Genomic DNA, 19,839 nt, shown 5'->3' on the forward strand with positions numbered 1-19,839 from the left:
TGAGCTTCCATGAAATATATTTTACATGTAGCATGAAATATATTTTAAGTATTCAAAAAGCGAGCTGTATAGATTTATTATTTCATAAAAATTCATTCATTTGTAAAATTAATATTATCATAAAAATAATAACTTCTAAAATTAATGTTAAAAACAGATACAAACAAGCGGTTGTCTTGTTTGGAAGCAATGAAAGCAGCAGCTAATCATAAACCATGGTTTGGTATTGAACAAGAATACACATTATTAGATATGGAAGGAAGACCTTTTGGTTGGCCAAGAAATGGATTTCCAGGACCTCAGGTAATTAAGTAGATTGTAAATATAAGTAGTTCTGTAAATAAAAAACTTTGCTTATTTTGTACTGAATTTTACAACTGGCTTCAATAATGGAATATAATCAAGAAAGTGAAAATTAAAGAAAACTGTTGGTTAGAAGGTTTGAACTAGTGTCAAAACTAATCTTACTCTATTAGCAATATCATAAGTACTATTTTTAGGGAGACTGGATATCACTGACAAAGAGTATCATGCAAATATTTCCAATATATCCAGTAAAGCACTGAGTAATGTCCACACTGTCCAAGGAAGAGTAGCTCCATCAGAAGTGGATGGGAAACCACATATCAACCGATCAGGTGCAGTGGGTTGGCAACCGAAAGTCCAGTACACCAGTCTTCTCCTTCTTTCCTCTGCCTAAAGAAGACAAAAGCCCAACAACTGATCCAATAAAATTTCAATCAACTGTATATTTACAGTAGATGTCCTTTACACCAAACTTACTATAGTTATTTTATTCCTAGAATAAGAAAATTACTCCTAAGTAAATAAATGAAATTAGAACCGTTGTTTTTTTTTTATATTGAAATGGTATCTAAAGTTAGGGGTAAAAGTTATTTAACAAAAAATGTAAAGAGGAGGAGATGTAAAAAGATTAGATAATAACTTAAGGAACCATATATTAATTATGTAAGCATGAAAAAAATTCATTTTAATAAATCTTATTATTAAATAATCTTATGTGCAAGGAAGGTATAAATATTCTTACATAATATCCTGATAGAAATCTGTAAATTTTCTATCTTTTATATGTAAAATTTGAATCAAAATAAATTACATAAAAATTTTATAGGAAATTTCTAATTTTAAAATTACAAAATCGAAAAAATGTAACAAATTTATTAAAAAATTACTGTTTCCTTTGATTTGATTCTTATCTACAAAAAGTAGGTAACATTAAATTTCTATGAAGAGAAAAATTAAATTTATAACATTTTGTATCATTTTCAAAAAAAAATATTAAATTTGCTGTTTAAATTTTATATAAAAAACTGAATAAAAGATCTGGTGCAATTATATTAAAAAATATCTTTGATATTTAAGGATTTCTCAATTTATTGATTTAAATATAAAATATAAAATTAGTCCACGAGTACTATAAAATTAAAAAATATACTTTTTATATATAAAAAGACAGAAGTACTACCGCCAATTTATATTGGTATGTAGAGTCAAATAATTTTTATGTAAAATTCTCTTCTATATTTCATACATATATATGTATATATATATTTATATGATTGTACAAAAGAATTGTAGAGTAATATGTAAACAGAAAAATGAAATAACTATCTAATTATTAACTAATAAATAATAAGCCCAATGATTTGTCATTGAATTTATTATAATTTTTTTGACATTGAATAAATGATCATTTTGTTGTTGGATTCATTATTGTCAAAATTTAGAAACTTAAATATCTACGTAATACCTACATTGTAATAACAATAAAAGTTCAAAATTAAATTTTTTTATGAGGAAAGTTTCTTATTTTTTTCTTGGACAAAAGTATTATGTAAGAATTGGATGAAGGATCTTCTATAATATGACAGAATATCATATGTGGGATGAGGGAATAAAAAACATAATTTTATGCTTATATAGTTTTTGGATGGTCCTAAAGAAGTTGATTGACAGTAAGTAATGATTACCTTAATTGAAAGTGTAAGACCTAAGGGAAAATCCTGATTGATTTGGATAATGTTGATGAAAGTATATATACACTAAGATTATTATTTCTAATAATTATTATTATGATTATTAGTTCTATGAAATTATAGATGATGAAGTCACTAATATTTAGGCAAATTATACATCAAAAGATGTTATAAAGTTGTTAAAAGATATATATTGTCGCATGTTCACGGCTCGATCAGGATATTGAGAGATTGACAATTGAAAATGTTTATATAATTACAATTTATTGGTTTAAAAACATAAGTAAAACAAGATAAATCAATAATAATGACAATAATAATAATAATATTAGTAAACAACAATCACAAAACAAATAAATAAAAAGAATTATATAATCACAACCACAATATTAATCAGAATAATAGTAATTATAATAACAACAGACAATAAAAAAAATTTCACAATATTATTTAGAATAATGACAGCAATGGCAACAGTAAACAATAAGAATAATCATAATGTCAACAATAATAATAATAAACAGAGATTACATAAAAAACAGAATTTAAAGTAATCATCAGGATTTATTCATAGGTAGATAAATAATGAAAACCATAATTCAGTCCCATTGACAAAAGATATAGCATTTCCGCTAATCTTAACACTTTTAACCACTAGTCTTGTATTAACAACAATAATACAATAAATAAGGCAAGTATAAAGTATTTTCACTACAAATACCTTTGCTGTTCACAAATAAAACTACCCTAACAGTTTATGAACAAAATTTAGTACATTATCCCTTTCACTTAAGAGTCTTACAGTAACTCACTGAACCATTACTTGTGACGTTACCTTAGTTGTGTCGACATAGTTTACTTTCAAATTCACTCCGTCACTGACCTCCTCGCAGAATATTCTTGCTGACTGATGTCTCATGGACTTATTCACAGAACTCACATCGCAGACTCTCCTCGCGGAACTGACTTTTTACTGATTTTCCTCAGAATATTTATACTGCTAGCCTCTTTACCTGCTGGACCAGACCCAACTCGAAGCATGATAATGATTGACCAAGCCCCTTCGTTCCCATGCATTCCTAACCTTGGTTCGGTAACTCTTCTCACGGAGCAACATTTGTTTAGGTGTGTCTCAGTGGGCAGTGTTACGAAAGACAATAGTTAAAAGGACCTGTTATCTTTACTAAAAGGGTTTCTTTTAGCCCATTTTTGGATTCCTCCCGTTATTATATTTTCTACTACTTTCTTCTAAGTTGTAGGAATCCGTTACACTGGTCTTGTTACATATATATATGTATGTATTAAAACTGAAATCAGCTGTAATAAAAATATTAATTTAGACAAAAAATTCCAAGTTTATATATGTATTAAAGACATATATGTACACATATACACTTTTTATAAAACATATTTAAGTGTATGAATGTAATGCACCAAAAAAAGGAAAATTTGAAGACATAGAGATATGTTAAAAATATTGATTTAAAAATGTCTATCAAGATTTATAAATTTTTATTGACAAGTACTCCAGATTCATAAACTATATTAATCAACGATTGAAGCCATTACTTGATGAAAATCCATCACGACCAAAATAAACATAATTTATGTTTTTTATAAGTTAATTATTTTGACATTTGAGAATAAACACAATTAGATAATGTTATTGCAATGTAGCATTTATAGCTGCTGATAGTGCAGTATACTTATACGCTAGGAGTTAAAATGTAACAAATTATATTACATCACTGAATTTTCAAATGTATAATGGATATAGAATATTAAATACCATTAATTGAAACTATTACAATATTAGTAGTATAGTAATTAGTCCATTATATTAATTCTCGTATGTAAACAATAGTTTTACACACAAGAAAATCAAAATATTAAAAACTGTGTATTTCATAAAATGATCTCAGATCTGTATTTTTCTTCTCATAATAATTCACTGTTTATCCAGTTTTTACAATATTGTAATTATATATTTAAATTTTAATAACTGCATTTTTCCACCTGCAAAACTCATTGTGTAAATTACAGCTTATAATTTATTTTCCCATGTATTTAGAAAATTAATCATTCTAATAAATGTACATGCTAATTACTGACAATTTGCATGATAAGTTAGCTTTTGATTGTAAACATAACTTCCAAAAATTATCAGTAAAATAACATCATATTCAGTAGAGTGAAGATCATTAAAATTAATAACCTGAAATTAGAGCTCTCCTATAGATAGGTCATAACTATAATTTTCTCCTGTCGAGTAGATGTACTGCAATGACTTGTTTCACAACAGAAAGGGATTCATTAAAATTTGTTTCTATCTGTCTCAGGATTTATTATGGTTATGTGCATATATAATTCATGTAAAACAGAAGAGGCAAGATCAGGTTTACTTTCTTTGAGAGTAATGATATCCAATATACAGCCAATCCCAATTGTGAACAAACAAAAGGTGTTTCTTCAGAGGGCTGGATATAAATTACATTTTAGAGGTGCTTTGCATATTAATATGCAATGCAACTGTTTGTTTGGTCCAATGAAGAAAAGAATGGAAAATTACTTCACTTCCCATTATCCTGTTAAATGTGGTAAAGGGACTTGATATTCATGAAAATATCATTTTCAGGGATGACTTGGGACTTGCGTCAAGTTGCCTACAAACATGATGGTTATAACATTTAATAACCACACAATTATTACAATTATAAAAATAAATCATACAATAGAAAATATTTATTTGTTAGTACAGAAAAATATTTCCTTTGATCTCACTCACTTAATAAGAATCTACAATTCTGAATAAAAAAAAAATTAATTTGATACAGTCAAATGACAGAAAAGAATAGGTTGGCTTTATTATTCGGACATACAACAAAGCTAGCCAGTTGTTATTTGTTTTTGCTTACATTCATTTGATAAGATAAATACATACAAGTATAAAATATGGTTATATAAATTTTTATTTATCTATTTCGTAAAATAACTCAAAAAATAAGTTTTTCTTTGAACACAACAGTATACAAACACAACAGTATAGAAAAGGTAAATATTTTTATATACTCATGTATAAAAATACATATTAAATGATGCTACATGTACAAAACTCCTTCTGTAAACAATATTCACATGAATGTTATGTGTTTTTATTATATACTACAGTAAATATTTACTCGACAAATGACTAGTTTGCATGTTATTATTCAATAATCCTATTTTAAAATAATTTTTTTTTTTTCAGGGACCGTATTATTGTGGAGTAGGTGCAAATAAAGTATATGCTAGAGATATAGTAGATGCACATTATAGAGCATGTCTTTATGCCGGTATTAACATATCTGGTACAAATGCAGAAGTTATGCCTGCACAGGTATGATATTGTATAATTATTTACTTTAATATTTTCCTTTATTTAAATAATCTTTATTATGCCCCATGAACTACCTGAAGTACAATAAGAAGCTTTCTCTGGTAGTAATAATGTTCACTAAACTACCAGTCCCTTCATAAAACAGATTTTATTTACAGGAATGAAAGTCCTTTAACTCAGCTGGGGTTCAGTACATATAGATTACTGCAAAAGTTTTATAGTTTGTAAAGAAGACAACAGGAAAACACTCATCACTTTCCAAAATATCCTTCTACATAATACATGATGTTCTTGAGGATACTTGTGCAATATTAGATGTTATCTAAAGCTCTTGCATTTATAAACTTTAGATTTTGTTCAATCATGAAGAAGATATTTTATTTTGAGTGAAACAGCAAGTATAATGGGTTTTCCCCACAGAAAGGCAAACATTAATTATTATTAACTTCACACTTGTTCAGTCAATTATAGCTGTGATGAATGTAAAACAGGTGAGATATAGGTGGCAATAGTAGATTTATTTAGTAGTAACGAGAATAATAGTATATTCTGTAGGACTGTAAGAAAGGAATGGGAAACTATTTCATTGATCAGATTCCCTAGTAAGCCTGGCAAGGGATGATTGTTATTTTAGGGAATGACTACCATTTTTATGAACAATTTGTAATTCATGTCAAGCGAGTCACCTTTAAACATTAGGTTATAATATTTAAATGCATCCATTGATTATGTTATTCTTCCTTTATTCATATCAGATGATATATATGTGGGGCATACAATCAACCAGTATTATTTTTATACAATCATTAACTGTAGTGATTCAAGTTCATGACACAGCCCATGAAATATATGGGTATGCTGTTTAAAACAGATAATGCATACACATTCATAGTCTCATAAAATAAGTAAAATTAGATCACATTTTTAGTAAGAAACTAAACAGCTGTTAAATAATGAAAAGTATCTCATAAAAATACATTTAAATAGTCATTTTTTATAATTTATGGTTTAAAAATCATAATCTTTTTTCTTTACTCAGAATTAGCCATTCCTTTAATGTATTATAACGCCCACAATACCAACAAAATTTTATCTTGTTCTATTATTTCAATCTATTAAAAATTGCCAATTTTTCTTTAATGTCCACTTTTAGAATTCATCACCAAATTAAAAGCAAATATAAACAACTTACTAACCAATAATTTGGTACCAACTTCTCAAAGTGCAGATTTTAAAAAGTGAAAAATGATTTTGTTTTTCTTTTAAATAAAAAGATTGTTATCATTAAAACCATGATTGTTTTTTTTTGGTATGTTTTATTCTTATTTAGAATATTAATAGGCTAATAAATAATGCTACCTATATAAACATAAACCATTTTCATGGGACACAAAGTTGAGAAACAAGTTTTTTCTTTTCTTTTTTTTTTTGATAAAAATAACAAAAGAAATATTGAAAAACAACATACAGAGATCTCTTCTGAGTAAAAATTAATGCAAAATCCTGGGAGGATTTATTTTTTCACCCTAAATTTTCCATAAATATTTTTAAAAATACTTGTAAAATCAAAATAACAGGCAACGTACATCTGGTACATAAATCCAGTCCTAAGTAGAAAAATATCTCATCATTTATGAATATAAAGTAATTTTTTGTTTCATCTACTTAGATAATCCACAAAAAAACTTAAGCGATGACTACCAGTAAGACGCATCAACAAAAACGCATCAGCAAAATTTGTCTATTATATAAAGAGTATGATTTGAACAAAAAAAAGAAAAAATTACATATTCATCTAATTGACAATTCCTTTTTGAAGTCAATTAAAAGATAACTCACAACTATCATTTAAGGTAGACATATAATCAACTTAAATAATTCCTTAGTTAATCCAATTTGTATACACATAATACACTGTAACTGCTACATTTTTATTATAAATCATCCAATATGATATAAGTATTACTTTTCATTAAAGTTAATAATTAATACCTTTTGTGCATCTCTGCTTTTCATCAATAAGGTAAATAATGTTGATGATTTGAATTCTGGTCAAGCATACTTTTTATATTGCTAACAAATTAGTTTCTTATAAAAAGAAGGTAAGATAGCCGCAATGGAACGTAGATCTATAGTTACTAAAGAAAGTGTAAATAAATAAATTCAATTAATATTATGAGGTAAAACACCATTAATTCCAATAATATTCAATATTAATGCTACTCGTATCAAGATTTTTCCATGATCTCCGTTGATCCTTCCAGACAAATTTTTGTTCTTTTTGTCACGCATATAGTAGTAAATCACTCCTGATTAGTACCAAATCATGTAAATTTCATCTTTAACAACTAATCATTATTTTATGTTTTTAGGATATTAAAAATAATTAATTTGTTTTTCTGTGCTATTTCAGTGGGAATTCCAGGTTGGACCCTGTGAAGGAATTTCTGTTGGAGATGAACTATGGGTAGCTAGATATTTATTACATAGAGTAGCTGAAGAATTTGGTATTTGTGTTACGTTAGATCCCAAACCAATGCAAGGAGACTGGAATGGTGCAGGAGCCCATTGTAATTTCTCTACCAAGGCTATGCGTGAAGATAATGGAATTATGTAAGAACTAGAATATTATGCAGTATGTTTTTAGTAAGATCAATTATAATCATTTACAAAACTCAAATAGCCATAAACAAACAATGACACCTTTCACTACATCCACTTCTCAAAGAAATTATAGTATAGATTTTGCAGTATGGAAATATATACTAGTTAAAATTAAAAAAGTATGTCAGTTCTTAATTAAGACAGAAAATAACAGTAGAAAATGGCATAATGATGTCATAATAATGTAAAATACTACTCCACTGAAGTTGATTTTCATTAAAATAAAACATTCTTCCTCTCTTAATAATGTTAACTTCCTTTTAATCTCAAAAATGCCTCTTAAGAGAGAAAAACAGACAAATACTCTAGATCAAACAAAGAGAAGACTGTGTTACAATAACGTAGAGTGGATTGATTTTTCTACAAAACATTATCCTTAATTTAACATTTACTTTTAAATGTTTAAGTGTATTATACTCTTAAACTTGTAATTGTCTTTTATTTTTCATAAAATTTTCTTGAGATGTACTACAACAATTTGAAAATGCAAATACAACACAAAGATACATCACAATATTTCCATGTTGCATATACCATATAAATGGTGATGAATGTATATATCATATACATATATATATAAAACAACATATCCTGACTAACTGATAATCAACACCCAACAAAAACCACTGAAGATAAACTGATGAAAATTTGTATGCACATTCTTCTTATGGTGTTGTAGAACGCACACTATGAAAGGATTTTTTTTTTTAAATTCCGAGTTTAAAAGATTAAAATGGGGTAACATGAATGTTTACTATTTTCTGAATTATTTTACTATTTTTTTTAATTTCTCAGTAACAAATGAGGATAACTTGATTTTTGGTGTATGTAATCCTCACTGAATATCTAAGAACCAATTTCTAGATTTTTTGAAATACAACCTTGAAAAGAATGAAAAAGATAAAAAAATTTAAACGATGATTGCAAATTTTTCCCATTTCCAACTAAACAAGATATTCACTCATTTTGGGCTTGTAAGCAATACTCTTTAGATTAATATCTTAAAACAATTTCTGCGTATTTTGAATTTTTATATTTTACGGGGTAAGAAATAAATTGCTTTTTATATTTATGCTGTACTACGCTACCACTATTGAATCAACCTATGAGATTTAGCAACATTGTGATGGTAATTTATATTTATAATTCTGATTATGTATTTCACAGGTAAAGTCATGACAGGAAATTGCTAGTATATAAATATATATATATAATAATTTTTATTAATTTAATATTATTATTTATTATTAATAAATTTTATTACAATCAGTAGAGGAAATAAAAACGGGCAAAACATTTTCAGCTTGTATTAGTGTGCAAGCATACAGCCAGGTTAATTGTCTTCATTTAACCCACCAGGTTGGTGTAGTGGTGAACTTATCATAAAAAATCTGTTAATTTCGAAGTCGAGAGTTCCAATGTGCAAATCCCAGTAAAGGCAGTTACTTTTATACAGATTTGAATACTACAACATGGATACCAGTATTCTTTGGGGGTTGGGTTTCAATCAAGGTGTCACTTTATCAAAATAAAATACTTAATAAATTCTGTAAGGAGTAAAATTTTATCAGACAAATAATTACAAAGATATTATAGATTAAAAAATTAAGATGGCTGCCATTTTGAAATTTTTAAAGGTATTATTTTCAAAATCTTTTATTTTGTAGAATAAGGCACTAGTATTGCCAAATTTAATTAAAGTAGGTTTACCCGTTCTGAGAAATAATTTTTTTGTTGAAAATCACAAAATGGCATCCAGAAGGAAAACAAATCAAAATAGGACTTATGTCAATATGAACTTTTTAACTTACTTTGGTCTCCTGAATCAGTACCTGAAGTTCAGAGAATATGTCCTGGAACACCCCTATATAATAAAAAGCCTTACACAAAATATTATTATTGTACTTTTACCTCTATTTACATCACCTCTAATATTATTTTCCTCTTTACCGACAATAATGTCTGATGACCAATAACAACTTTTTTCCTTCACTTCATTACAGTGAAATTGAAAAGGCAATAGATAAATTGTCAAAACAACACCTTCGTCACATTAAGGCCTATGATCCAAAAGGAGGGAAGGACAATGAAAGAAGACTCACTGGAAGACATGAAACTTCTTCCATTCACGACTTCTCAGCTGGTAAGTTAATTAATGAATTGCTCAACCGTATTGAAATTTAACGTATAAATTCTAAAGTAATATTTTAATCTATTAATGCAAAAAAAAAGTTAAATCAAATTATAAAATAGTGTGATTTTCCTATGAGTACTTTAAAACATTTGAAAATAAAATATATATTGTTATTTCTGCTACAGTTAAGCACTATTTTTTCATACAAAAAGCTCTAAGACAAATGAAATAACTAAGTTTATCATTAATAACAGCATTTTATTTTATCAGTGTAAGAGTTATTAAGTTTAAAATTTAAATAAATACATTTAAACCAATTTAGATATTTATGACGTAAATATTTAAATAACAAAAATTGACTTGTCAGCCTTGATAATGGAAATTTAACATATAATTACCTTTAAAGGAAAAAAAATTTATCTTTTCATGGTAATGATAAATTTCTCATTTATCGTTGAGAACTTGTACATATAACTAGACAATTATTTTGTAATCAGGTACATTTACAAAATTGTACATATAAGTTATTAACCATGCAATAACTTGCATTCCAATTTATAATAAATTTGATTTCACATTTTTATGAGCTAGCAGCCAACACTCTACCAGCTGTTGATTTTAAGTACTAATTTAGTATTTCAGAGCAAAAATTATTCAATTCAATATTTATTTACATAAATCTGAACAGAAGTTTTAGAAAAGTTAGAGAATGTAATTACTTAATATATATAAGACAAAGTATTCATGAAAACAGCGAGGACTGAAGATATAGAACTGGGCAATCAAAAGAAAGAACTTTCTATTATTAAAAAAAAATACTAAATTCTGGTGAAGAGTATCAACCAAAAATACAACTATTCTAGTCTATGTTTACTGAAGCGAATTGAAAACTGTTGTTTTATATTTTTAAGCATACTAATTTATAGACACAAAACTTAAAACTTTCCAATAATTAAATTAAGCACATCCAATAGTGACATAGGTTTCTGCTTTAACACTGAACCCACGAATGTTAAAGCTATAGTTACTCCTTTGAGTATTCACTATCTTAAATTTATACACCCTCCTAGAAGTTATGATCATTATATTACAATTAATTTTTAATGTTTTGAGGAAAAAAGTCCTTTTCTTTTTCTTTAATCCAATGTAGGCCCACATGTGGCTCCATTTTACTGTTCTCTTAGTTCAAAAAATTATCACAAAATTCTGTTCAAAGATTATTTTTTTAAATAAAATTTATTAAATTATTTTTTGTTTTTAATTTAACTATTTTTTTGTGGTTATGCCAATGAAAAAATATTTGGTCTGTTAACATAGTTATTTTGTATTGAAATATGTTTGTTTCTTTTATTGTATCAAACTTTTCTAAAATTAAACAGAAACATATATTTTCTAGTACAAAGATAACACGCTCAAAATTACAAAAAATCCGCTAGAAACAAAGCAATTACAACTGATACTAGTTGCTTTTCCCAGGTACTACTACAAGCAGGTGGCATAAGTATAGCTTTCATTGTAAAAAAATACAAGTAAACAATATAACATCCAATGCAGGACCTGTTTTAAAAACATTTCAACATGCAACCACTGAGAGAGAAGGTATATTTTTATTGGTACATATCTTATAAAAACAACATAACATATTTGTAATGATAAGTTGTTATCTTAAGTGTACTCAAATTTTCATAATCTATTACTCAAAACAAAGCATTGATACCTAGGCTGTAATCATTTCTTATTTATATCATATTACTTATTGCATAAATTTGATACAACTCCAAAGGTTTTCACAACTCATAAAAAAACTACAATGAGTATTAAATAAATTTAAAAAAAATTAATTAATAAATAAGTAAAAAAAAATTATTTGTTTTTAGGTGTCGCAAACAGAGGTGCAAGTATTCGTATTCCACGTGGTGTAGCAGAGGACAAAAAAGGTTATCTTGAAGACAGAAGACCATCATCTAACTGTGATCCATACAGCGTTACTGAAGCTATTGTTCGTACAGTATGCCTCGATGAATAAATGCCTTAAAAGACAAGCTGTGCCTTCGTTATACTATAAGCTATTTTATACATACAAATATAAATAAATAATGTAAAGTGTTAGTCCAGCATTTATAATCAAAATATTCTTTGAATATATATATATATATATATATATATATATATATATATATATATATATATAATACGTATTCAATTTAAGGGAGGGTATAATTAGTTAAAATTAATAAAAAAAAGAAATATACTGCTGTAAATGATGGCTAAAATGTATATAGTATTTTTAAACATTAAGAATGTTAAGTTTTTGTTTTATGAGTAATTACTATTAAAATATTTAGACATATCTAAAAACTATAAAGTATTATCAGTAAAAATAAAATTCTTTTAAATTGATTTTAATTTTAAAATTTGTATAATATAAAGTAATATATAAAATGATAAAATAATATATTAACATATATAAGTATTAAATAAACATTTTTATCAATTTTAATATTATATATTTTATGATAATATAAAATATATTACAGTTTTTATAATATTTTAAGAGACTTATTTTTCTATAATTAACACTATGTCTCATAATGTTCAAAGTTATATTATATTTTAACAATGTTGATTGCATATATTATTTAATTAACTATAAATTGTAAAAAAAAATTACATAAATACATTGTATAATATAAAAAACCACATTTGCTTTTATTTCATTCATCTGCCAACCTAAATAACTTTATGTTGCAAATTTACAAAACAGATTTTAGTAAATAGAAAAGGAAATTTTTTACAATTAGGGATTCGCCTCCAATTTTGATAAAATTTGATTTATACCTTATTTAGGACCTAAGTTATTCATTACAATTGAGATTTTTCATAGGAAACTGCCTTTCATCAGAGTTATGTCTCTCGTAAATTATGCAGTACCCTCACCAAAAATTTTTTAATTCAACACCCTACAAGTGTAAAATACATTATTTACTGAACAAATAACTTGGTTTAAGTGAAATTCGGTTGAGTTTAGTTAAATTTAGGTCAAGGTTAAGGTTAGATTAGGTAACTAACAATTGCATGAGTGTACTGAACTTCATATGATATCAGCATAACCAAACCAAAGATAACGTACAAGCATGAATGATTTCTACATGCAGAAAGCCCGCCATGCAAGATACCGCTAAGGCTGTGATTATCAAGTTTTGCGGAAAGTCCTTCGCCGACCTCCTGACGTCAGTTAAGCAGGAGATCCCGATATGGAGATAAAAGACAACCTGTCTATAAGGAGAGGCAGCAGTGACGAAATACAGATGTGCGTTAAGGCGCAGGCATCGATGCTGAGTCGCTACGCGAGAACATAAAGAAAAAGGTTGCGGGAGCAGATGTGATCTTCAAAGGGAGAGCCGATAATTAGTCTTTGGTCCACGTGAAGGACTTAGATGCCGAAACAATGTCCCGAGATGTGAAAGAGGGCGTCTCGCGTGCCCTTAGGGGCAAAACCTCGATGTTAGTTTCGTCCCTCAAGCTGGCTTTTGGCAATTCACAAAAGGCGACCGTAGCCTGTAGATACTTCTCGTAAGCTCCACGCTATGGACAAAATCGAAATCGGGTGGGTCAGCTGCCGCATCACCAGCCGGGAGGAAATACTTTAGATGCTGGCCACCTTGCTCCTAAATTTAAGGGCCCTAACAGTTCGCGCTTTGTTTCAACTGTGGCAAGGCTGGCCACAAACTGTCTGGCTGCAAAGAAGCAAAAAGGTGCGCAGCCTGCGAAACCTCCAGTAATAGGACTGGTAGTAAAGAATGACATAAAAAAATAAAATGAAAGTCCTCCAAATTCATTTAAACAGGAGCCGGAAGGTCTAAAACTTTATCTCAGTGGTCGCTAGATGGAAAAAAGCAAACTCCTTGCTGTGCGGCAAGCCAAATATAGCTGAGAGACAATGAGTCTGCGATGCAGATAGAGCGCGGCCGTTATCGAGGTCTCTGGTGCCTTGGCGGTAACTCGCTCGTCAGCGGCCCAGTCTATGTCTGACTAGAGACTTCAAGGACGGTGTTTAGTTGTTATATCTCGCCGAACTGTTCATTCGATATTTTCGAGTATTGGTTGAACGGTTTAATGGTGGAGGTGGGTAAAGATTCGGCAAAAATGTCTTGATAGGAGGCGATTTCAATGCTAAATAACCGCTGTTGGGTGGAACGGTAAGTGACCGCGCTCAAAACTGTTAGGAAATTTTTGGTAGGCGTCTTCCCATTATCGACAGGGCCACTCTGTTGAGTTGCGCGGAAGCTCTTTTTCCTCGATGCGGCAAGACAAACCGCGAAGAAACAGCTGCCATTGATAACCCAGCCGTCACCACAGAAGAACCTGTAGTGGCCAGTTTTAATACCAAGCACGGTAAGAGTCCTGGCTTGGACGGCGTGCCTTGGAAGGCCTTCGAGCTTATTGTAAGACTCGCTCCGTGGAGCTGGAATGGTTCCCAGAACTGGAAGTTCGCCCGGCTTGTGCTCCTCTGCTGAAGGAGGAAAACAAAGCAGCGAACCAGGCCGATTTGCTTGCTCAATTTACTGATGAGCTTTTCGAAAGGGTGTTAGTTAATAGGCTCAATCAAGAGCTGGAGGCAACTGGCGGTCTCAGCAACCTCCAGTTTGACGTCCATAAGGGTAGGTGAATTGTAGATGCCATATCTAGACATGATCAACGTCCAGGCCAGATCGGGCTCAAGCATACGCGTTTGATAACGGCGGTGCGCATTCAACGGTGTGTGTGGGGCACGATATTCCGTACACTTTAGAGTCGCGGCGTCAACCGGTATCTGAGGAAGATAATCCAAGGTTACCTCTCCGAAAGTTCGGCGATGGGTAGTTCTACCGAGGGAGAGGTACGGATTGGAATGAGTTACGGTGATCCACAGAATTAAGTGTTGGAGCCAACACTGTGAAATATCGCATATGACTAATTCCTGTCCGTTGTGCAGTCCTTACGGGCTTTTCCGATGACGTGGCACTCGTGTAACGACGAAATCGGGATGGGCGGTGATGGACACTGAGGAAAAGGCAACAAACATTATTGTTTCGCGTCTGCAGGAGATCGGACTTCAGCTCTAGCTGAAGAAGATCCACAAAGTGGTCGTGGTCGGGTAGGCGTAAGCTTAACCCGATTTCATCTACGGTTGCTACCACAGTAGTCTACCCTGCAATGAAATACCTCGGGATGTGGATAAACAAGAACGCCACGTAGTAGAAATGATTGTCAGAGCCGAGAAAACGGTTGTCGTTGATCGGATAATGATCAACATCGGAGGTCTCCTTAAATCGAGGCGGAGGGTCTAGTCTCAGGTGGTGCTCCCGAAAGTAATGTGTGAAGCCAGAATCTGGTCATCACGCTGGAAACCCGTGCAATTCTTAGCCGGGTGCACACGACTGTCTCCCTTCGGATACAGAAGCATCTTAGCCGATGCCGCCGGCGTAATGCACGGATTTGCGCCCTAATTTCCTCTTTTAGTAGAGGGATATGTACAGGGGAGTAGGTAAGGCGGATGTGGAGGCATTGCTTGTCTGCAGGTGGCAAGAGAGTGGGATCAGTTGACAAAAGGCAGATGAACCTTCAGACTGAACCCAGACATCCACAGATGGCTGTGCAGAAAACACAGGAAAGTAGTTATCCAGTTCCTTACCAGTTACAGTAGAGGAGGGCACCACAGAGCAAATGGTGTTCATGTGCAATCAGTTCCTGCAGTATAGGTAAGCATGCAGGCCTTGTGAGAGGTGAAACTTGATAGTAAATCTTTTACAGTAAAAAATCAGGGGTTTCATCAAGGTGGTGTCTGAAATCCCCAGAGAGCTGTAAGTTTGGGAAGATCGAAATTGATATAGTCAATAGTTATAAATATTTAGGGGTCACTTTTACACTGAAATTATCTTTAGGGCGAGCACATCTGTGACCAAATATCCATTGAATCTGGAAAAATTTTATGATTAAAGATAACTTTTCATTATTGACCAAAAAAGGCGTTTTTGAAGAAGCAGCTTGTAAGCCAATAGTTACATATATGGTGAACAAGTATGGGAATACCAGTGATGAAGTAGAAACATTTCAGTGTTTCTTTTAAAAACGAATATATTCATTGCCTGTGTACTCCTAATCCAAGTACATGTGTTTGTTTTTGTAGACATTAACGTTAAATTTCAAACATATAAAATCTTTATTCTTACCTAATAGATTACCAAAGAAATTAGCCAAGCTGGTAATTAAAAGTAAAATTTCCTGGCAGATTTGAGAGAAAAAGTATGTACATGATTTGAATTTCTTAAAACTACAGAGCGATGAGTATTGGCAGGAGAAACTAAACCTAATCTTGGAAAAATTAAGGATGAAATGATTACTACCTGGATGGAATGTGTAAATGGGTCTAAGTATCACACAATTCATTGAAAATTTTATATTCTTCATGGAAACAAAGATTATATGTATGAAAAGTACTCAGTAATTTTTTTAAGTACAGTATGATGTAAGATAAGGAGTGCTATGCTCCCTCTAAAACTCAAGGGAGGTAGAGAGTATAGATCATTTCACAGGTTTGGTTTTAGAAGTTATTCATAGACTGTATCTTGGGTGTAGAGTAATAGGGTGATTGAACTAAATAAGATATAATGACTGCTTTAAGGTACAGAAAAAATTTAATCAAAGAATCTGATTTTAATTTTGTTTATATTACTTAATAAAAATTATATAATTTGTAAAACTAAGCCAACCTGGCAGATGACCATAGGGTAATGCTAAATATGTGTAAATAATTTACAGGTACACAGATCAAATTGTGATATTTTTTGTTTCATTATATTTCATAATTCTTTTGCAATGCATATTTTTGTGATTAATAAACACATTATTATTAATACACAATGATAATATTGTATCACAAATAATAACCATTTCAAGGTAAAAAATGTCTAGCCACATACCATAAATCATATTTATCCTACCACACTATATATAAAGCTATATTACAGCCAAAAATAAATGGTAGATGCTAGGAAATGAATGTATAGAAATAAACTCGAAAAAGATTGAATTTTATTAAATTTTATACCCAAATTTTGCAGAATTATGAATTACCTAACAGGCTTGGTAGATTCTTTTATGATTGAATAATTTTTTTTTAATAAAATAAAATCTTTAAAATCAAAATGTTTTTGTTTGAACAACAAAAAATCTTTAAAAACTAAAGAAAGAGCGAATAACTAAGAAACAAGAATTTAGAGGAGACCAGTATTAAATTTGATTTTGTTACAGCTACTACCATAAAATAAATTAAATTAAGTCACACGAAATTAATTTTAAACTGAGATATTAATTAAAATTAATGTAAAGTTCTTTTATTTGTAAAACTTATGTAACTTATATATACATATGACTATGAATAATATAATAGCTGAAGAAAGAATTTTTGCTGTTAGTGAATTTTTCAATAAAAATTTTAGTGTTTTGCCAGGACTACAAGAATTCTAATTAACATTTATACTGTTGGGGAAAATATTTTTAAAAATCAAACATTTGAAATCGAAGTACATTTCTTGATAATTCATTTCAGTGTATAGCCCATCTAACTTTACATAATTAAACCTAAAAGAAAATAACCTAATTTAATTAAAAAAATTGATTAGCATAAAATTTATATATGTTAATGTAATAAGTAACAGTTGTACAGTTAGTCTGAGCAGTATTAAGTCATTCCAAAAAATTAGACAAAGTGATCCTTAACATATACCAGACTTATTGGGAAAATTGAAAGTCGTTACCCACTGCTTTCTTCACCGAGCCAAACACACAGTTGCACATCAGTATTATAAGCCCACTGAAATGAAAATAATATTCAGCTCTACAAGTGATACCTCCATTCTATTTTATCAACATAAAATGGCAATTTACGGGTAAACACCTATACAATGAAATAAAAATCAAATGTTATCAATTTTATAAAAAATAACAATAAAGATTTAATTAATAATTTATCCACCTTCACTCTCTTCTGATGATATTTATTCTAGAAGTATATTATCATTCTCAGTCACAATTGGGGAATTTAAAGTACTGTGGATGGGTACCATACTAACCAAAATACTTGTCTGGAATTATTATGGTTTCACAGAAGCATTCGAGATCATTTTTCTTTTCATGATAATACTATAATGGTAATCCACCTATACACTAATTTAATATATTACTGTAACATCTTTAGTATCGATAGTGATGGTTAAAAACAGATAAATGTGTTTTTACAATAGATCTTACTAAGAGATTATTTTACAAATCTAAGTGCCTAAATATTTTACCAGTTTACCTTCTCATTAGCTTAATCATATATTATCTTATCATTAATACAGAAAGGGCACTTAAAGATGCACCATTTTGAGCATCTTTATATAATGCGGGTTTACTTTATTTATATGTCTGTTTCTAAGATCGCTTGCATTACAGAATATTTCCATCTAACTATTCATTCCATAAATAGGCATGTATTTTCTGACTACTGTTTAAGTTAAAAGGTAAAAATATTTACACTATTAACGAAAAATTACCGCAGAATTTGTAAAGGATACTGCTTGAACTCGTATGAACATGCATATACTTCTCTGAATAGAATAGCGCTGGCACATGAACAGAGCACTGCTTCAACTTCTGTTTGAACATGCATAGACTTGCTTATTACCTCTAATTATAAAAGAGCGGTTTCATTACACAATAGCATTATTCTTGCTATTACATCAGTAGTGATAACAAGTGTAAGTTCATTCACTTCAGTGTGATTTCTTAATTTTTAATGGTAAGTCATCTATAATTAAGCTGTTGTTTATTTTGAAGACACTAGTTTATTGTAAATCGAAACAATGAAAGCATTTTTAAATAAAATAAATAATTTATTTATCCAAAAAGGCTGTTTATTGAATCAAATTTGAATGTATTCTATAGGTATAATAATTTATATTTTTGTTTTGTGAAATTGCTTCGATAAAACACATTTTAAAATAATATATTTGAATTATTGAACTGAATAAAATCTCAAAATCAAGCATTATAAAATTGTTTTTAATGACTATTTATGATTTGCTGTACTATTTGTTACTATAGAATCCATTTATAATAACACTAGACTTTCTTTACGTTCACAGGATACAAAAAATATTTGGTGTAGAGCAAAAATATTTCTTATGTCGACTGACAGAATATAATTTTGAAGTTATGCTAATTACGGTTTTAGGTTACTTAGAGCAAGGACAAATCTTTATTTCTTTTTATATTATTTTATAGTTTACATTGTTTAATTTATGTGCATGCCACTTCCAGAATGTCTGATGGTCAAAGAAAACTGTCAAGTTACCAGTACAAAAAAAAGAAGGCTAGAAAAGGAGCTGAAAGGCAAAAATAAGCTGGCACATTAAAAAACTGTATCCAGAGTTATACCAAAACAATTGAGTACTCTGAGAATCCAACATCAAGCAGTTATAAAAGAAAATATGAAATCGTCAGAGGATGATGACAAATAAAGGGATGAAGTTTCTAGATCAATTGGAACTGACGACACTCTGACTCTACCACCAGATAAAAGCATTGAAAAAATTGACACCAATGTGACACCCACAGAAGCGTTCTACAAAATTTGAATAGAG

The 19,839-nt window shown here is 29.7% G+C and overlaps 1 protein-coding gene across 1 annotated transcript in view; it reads left to right on the forward strand.

Moving 5' to 3' along the window:
- Positions 1–12,342, forward strand: part of LOC142329569 (glutamine synthetase 2 cytoplasmic-like) — a 149,547-nt gene extending 137,205 nt beyond the window's left edge. Inside the window, exons 4-8 of the mRNA XM_075374255.1 lie at positions 158–303; positions 5,245–5,373; positions 7,787–7,986; positions 10,041–10,180; positions 12,049–12,342. Coding sequence (XP_075230370.1) covers positions 158–303; positions 5,245–5,373; positions 7,787–7,986; positions 10,041–10,180; positions 12,049–12,197 — 764 coding nt within the window. The 3' untranslated portion in view covers positions 12,198–12,342. The remainder of the gene's footprint in view (positions 1–157; positions 304–5,244; positions 5,374–7,786; positions 7,987–10,040; positions 10,181–12,048) is intronic.
- Positions 12,343–19,839: the final 7,497 nt, after the last annotated feature.

The sequence above is a fragment of the Lycorma delicatula genome, chromosome 8 (genome assembly GCF_047948215.1).
Source record: "Lycorma delicatula isolate Av1 chromosome 8, ASM4794821v1, whole genome shotgun sequence".
Taxonomy (NCBI): Eukaryota; Metazoa; Arthropoda; class Insecta; order Hemiptera; family Fulgoridae; genus Lycorma; species Lycorma delicatula.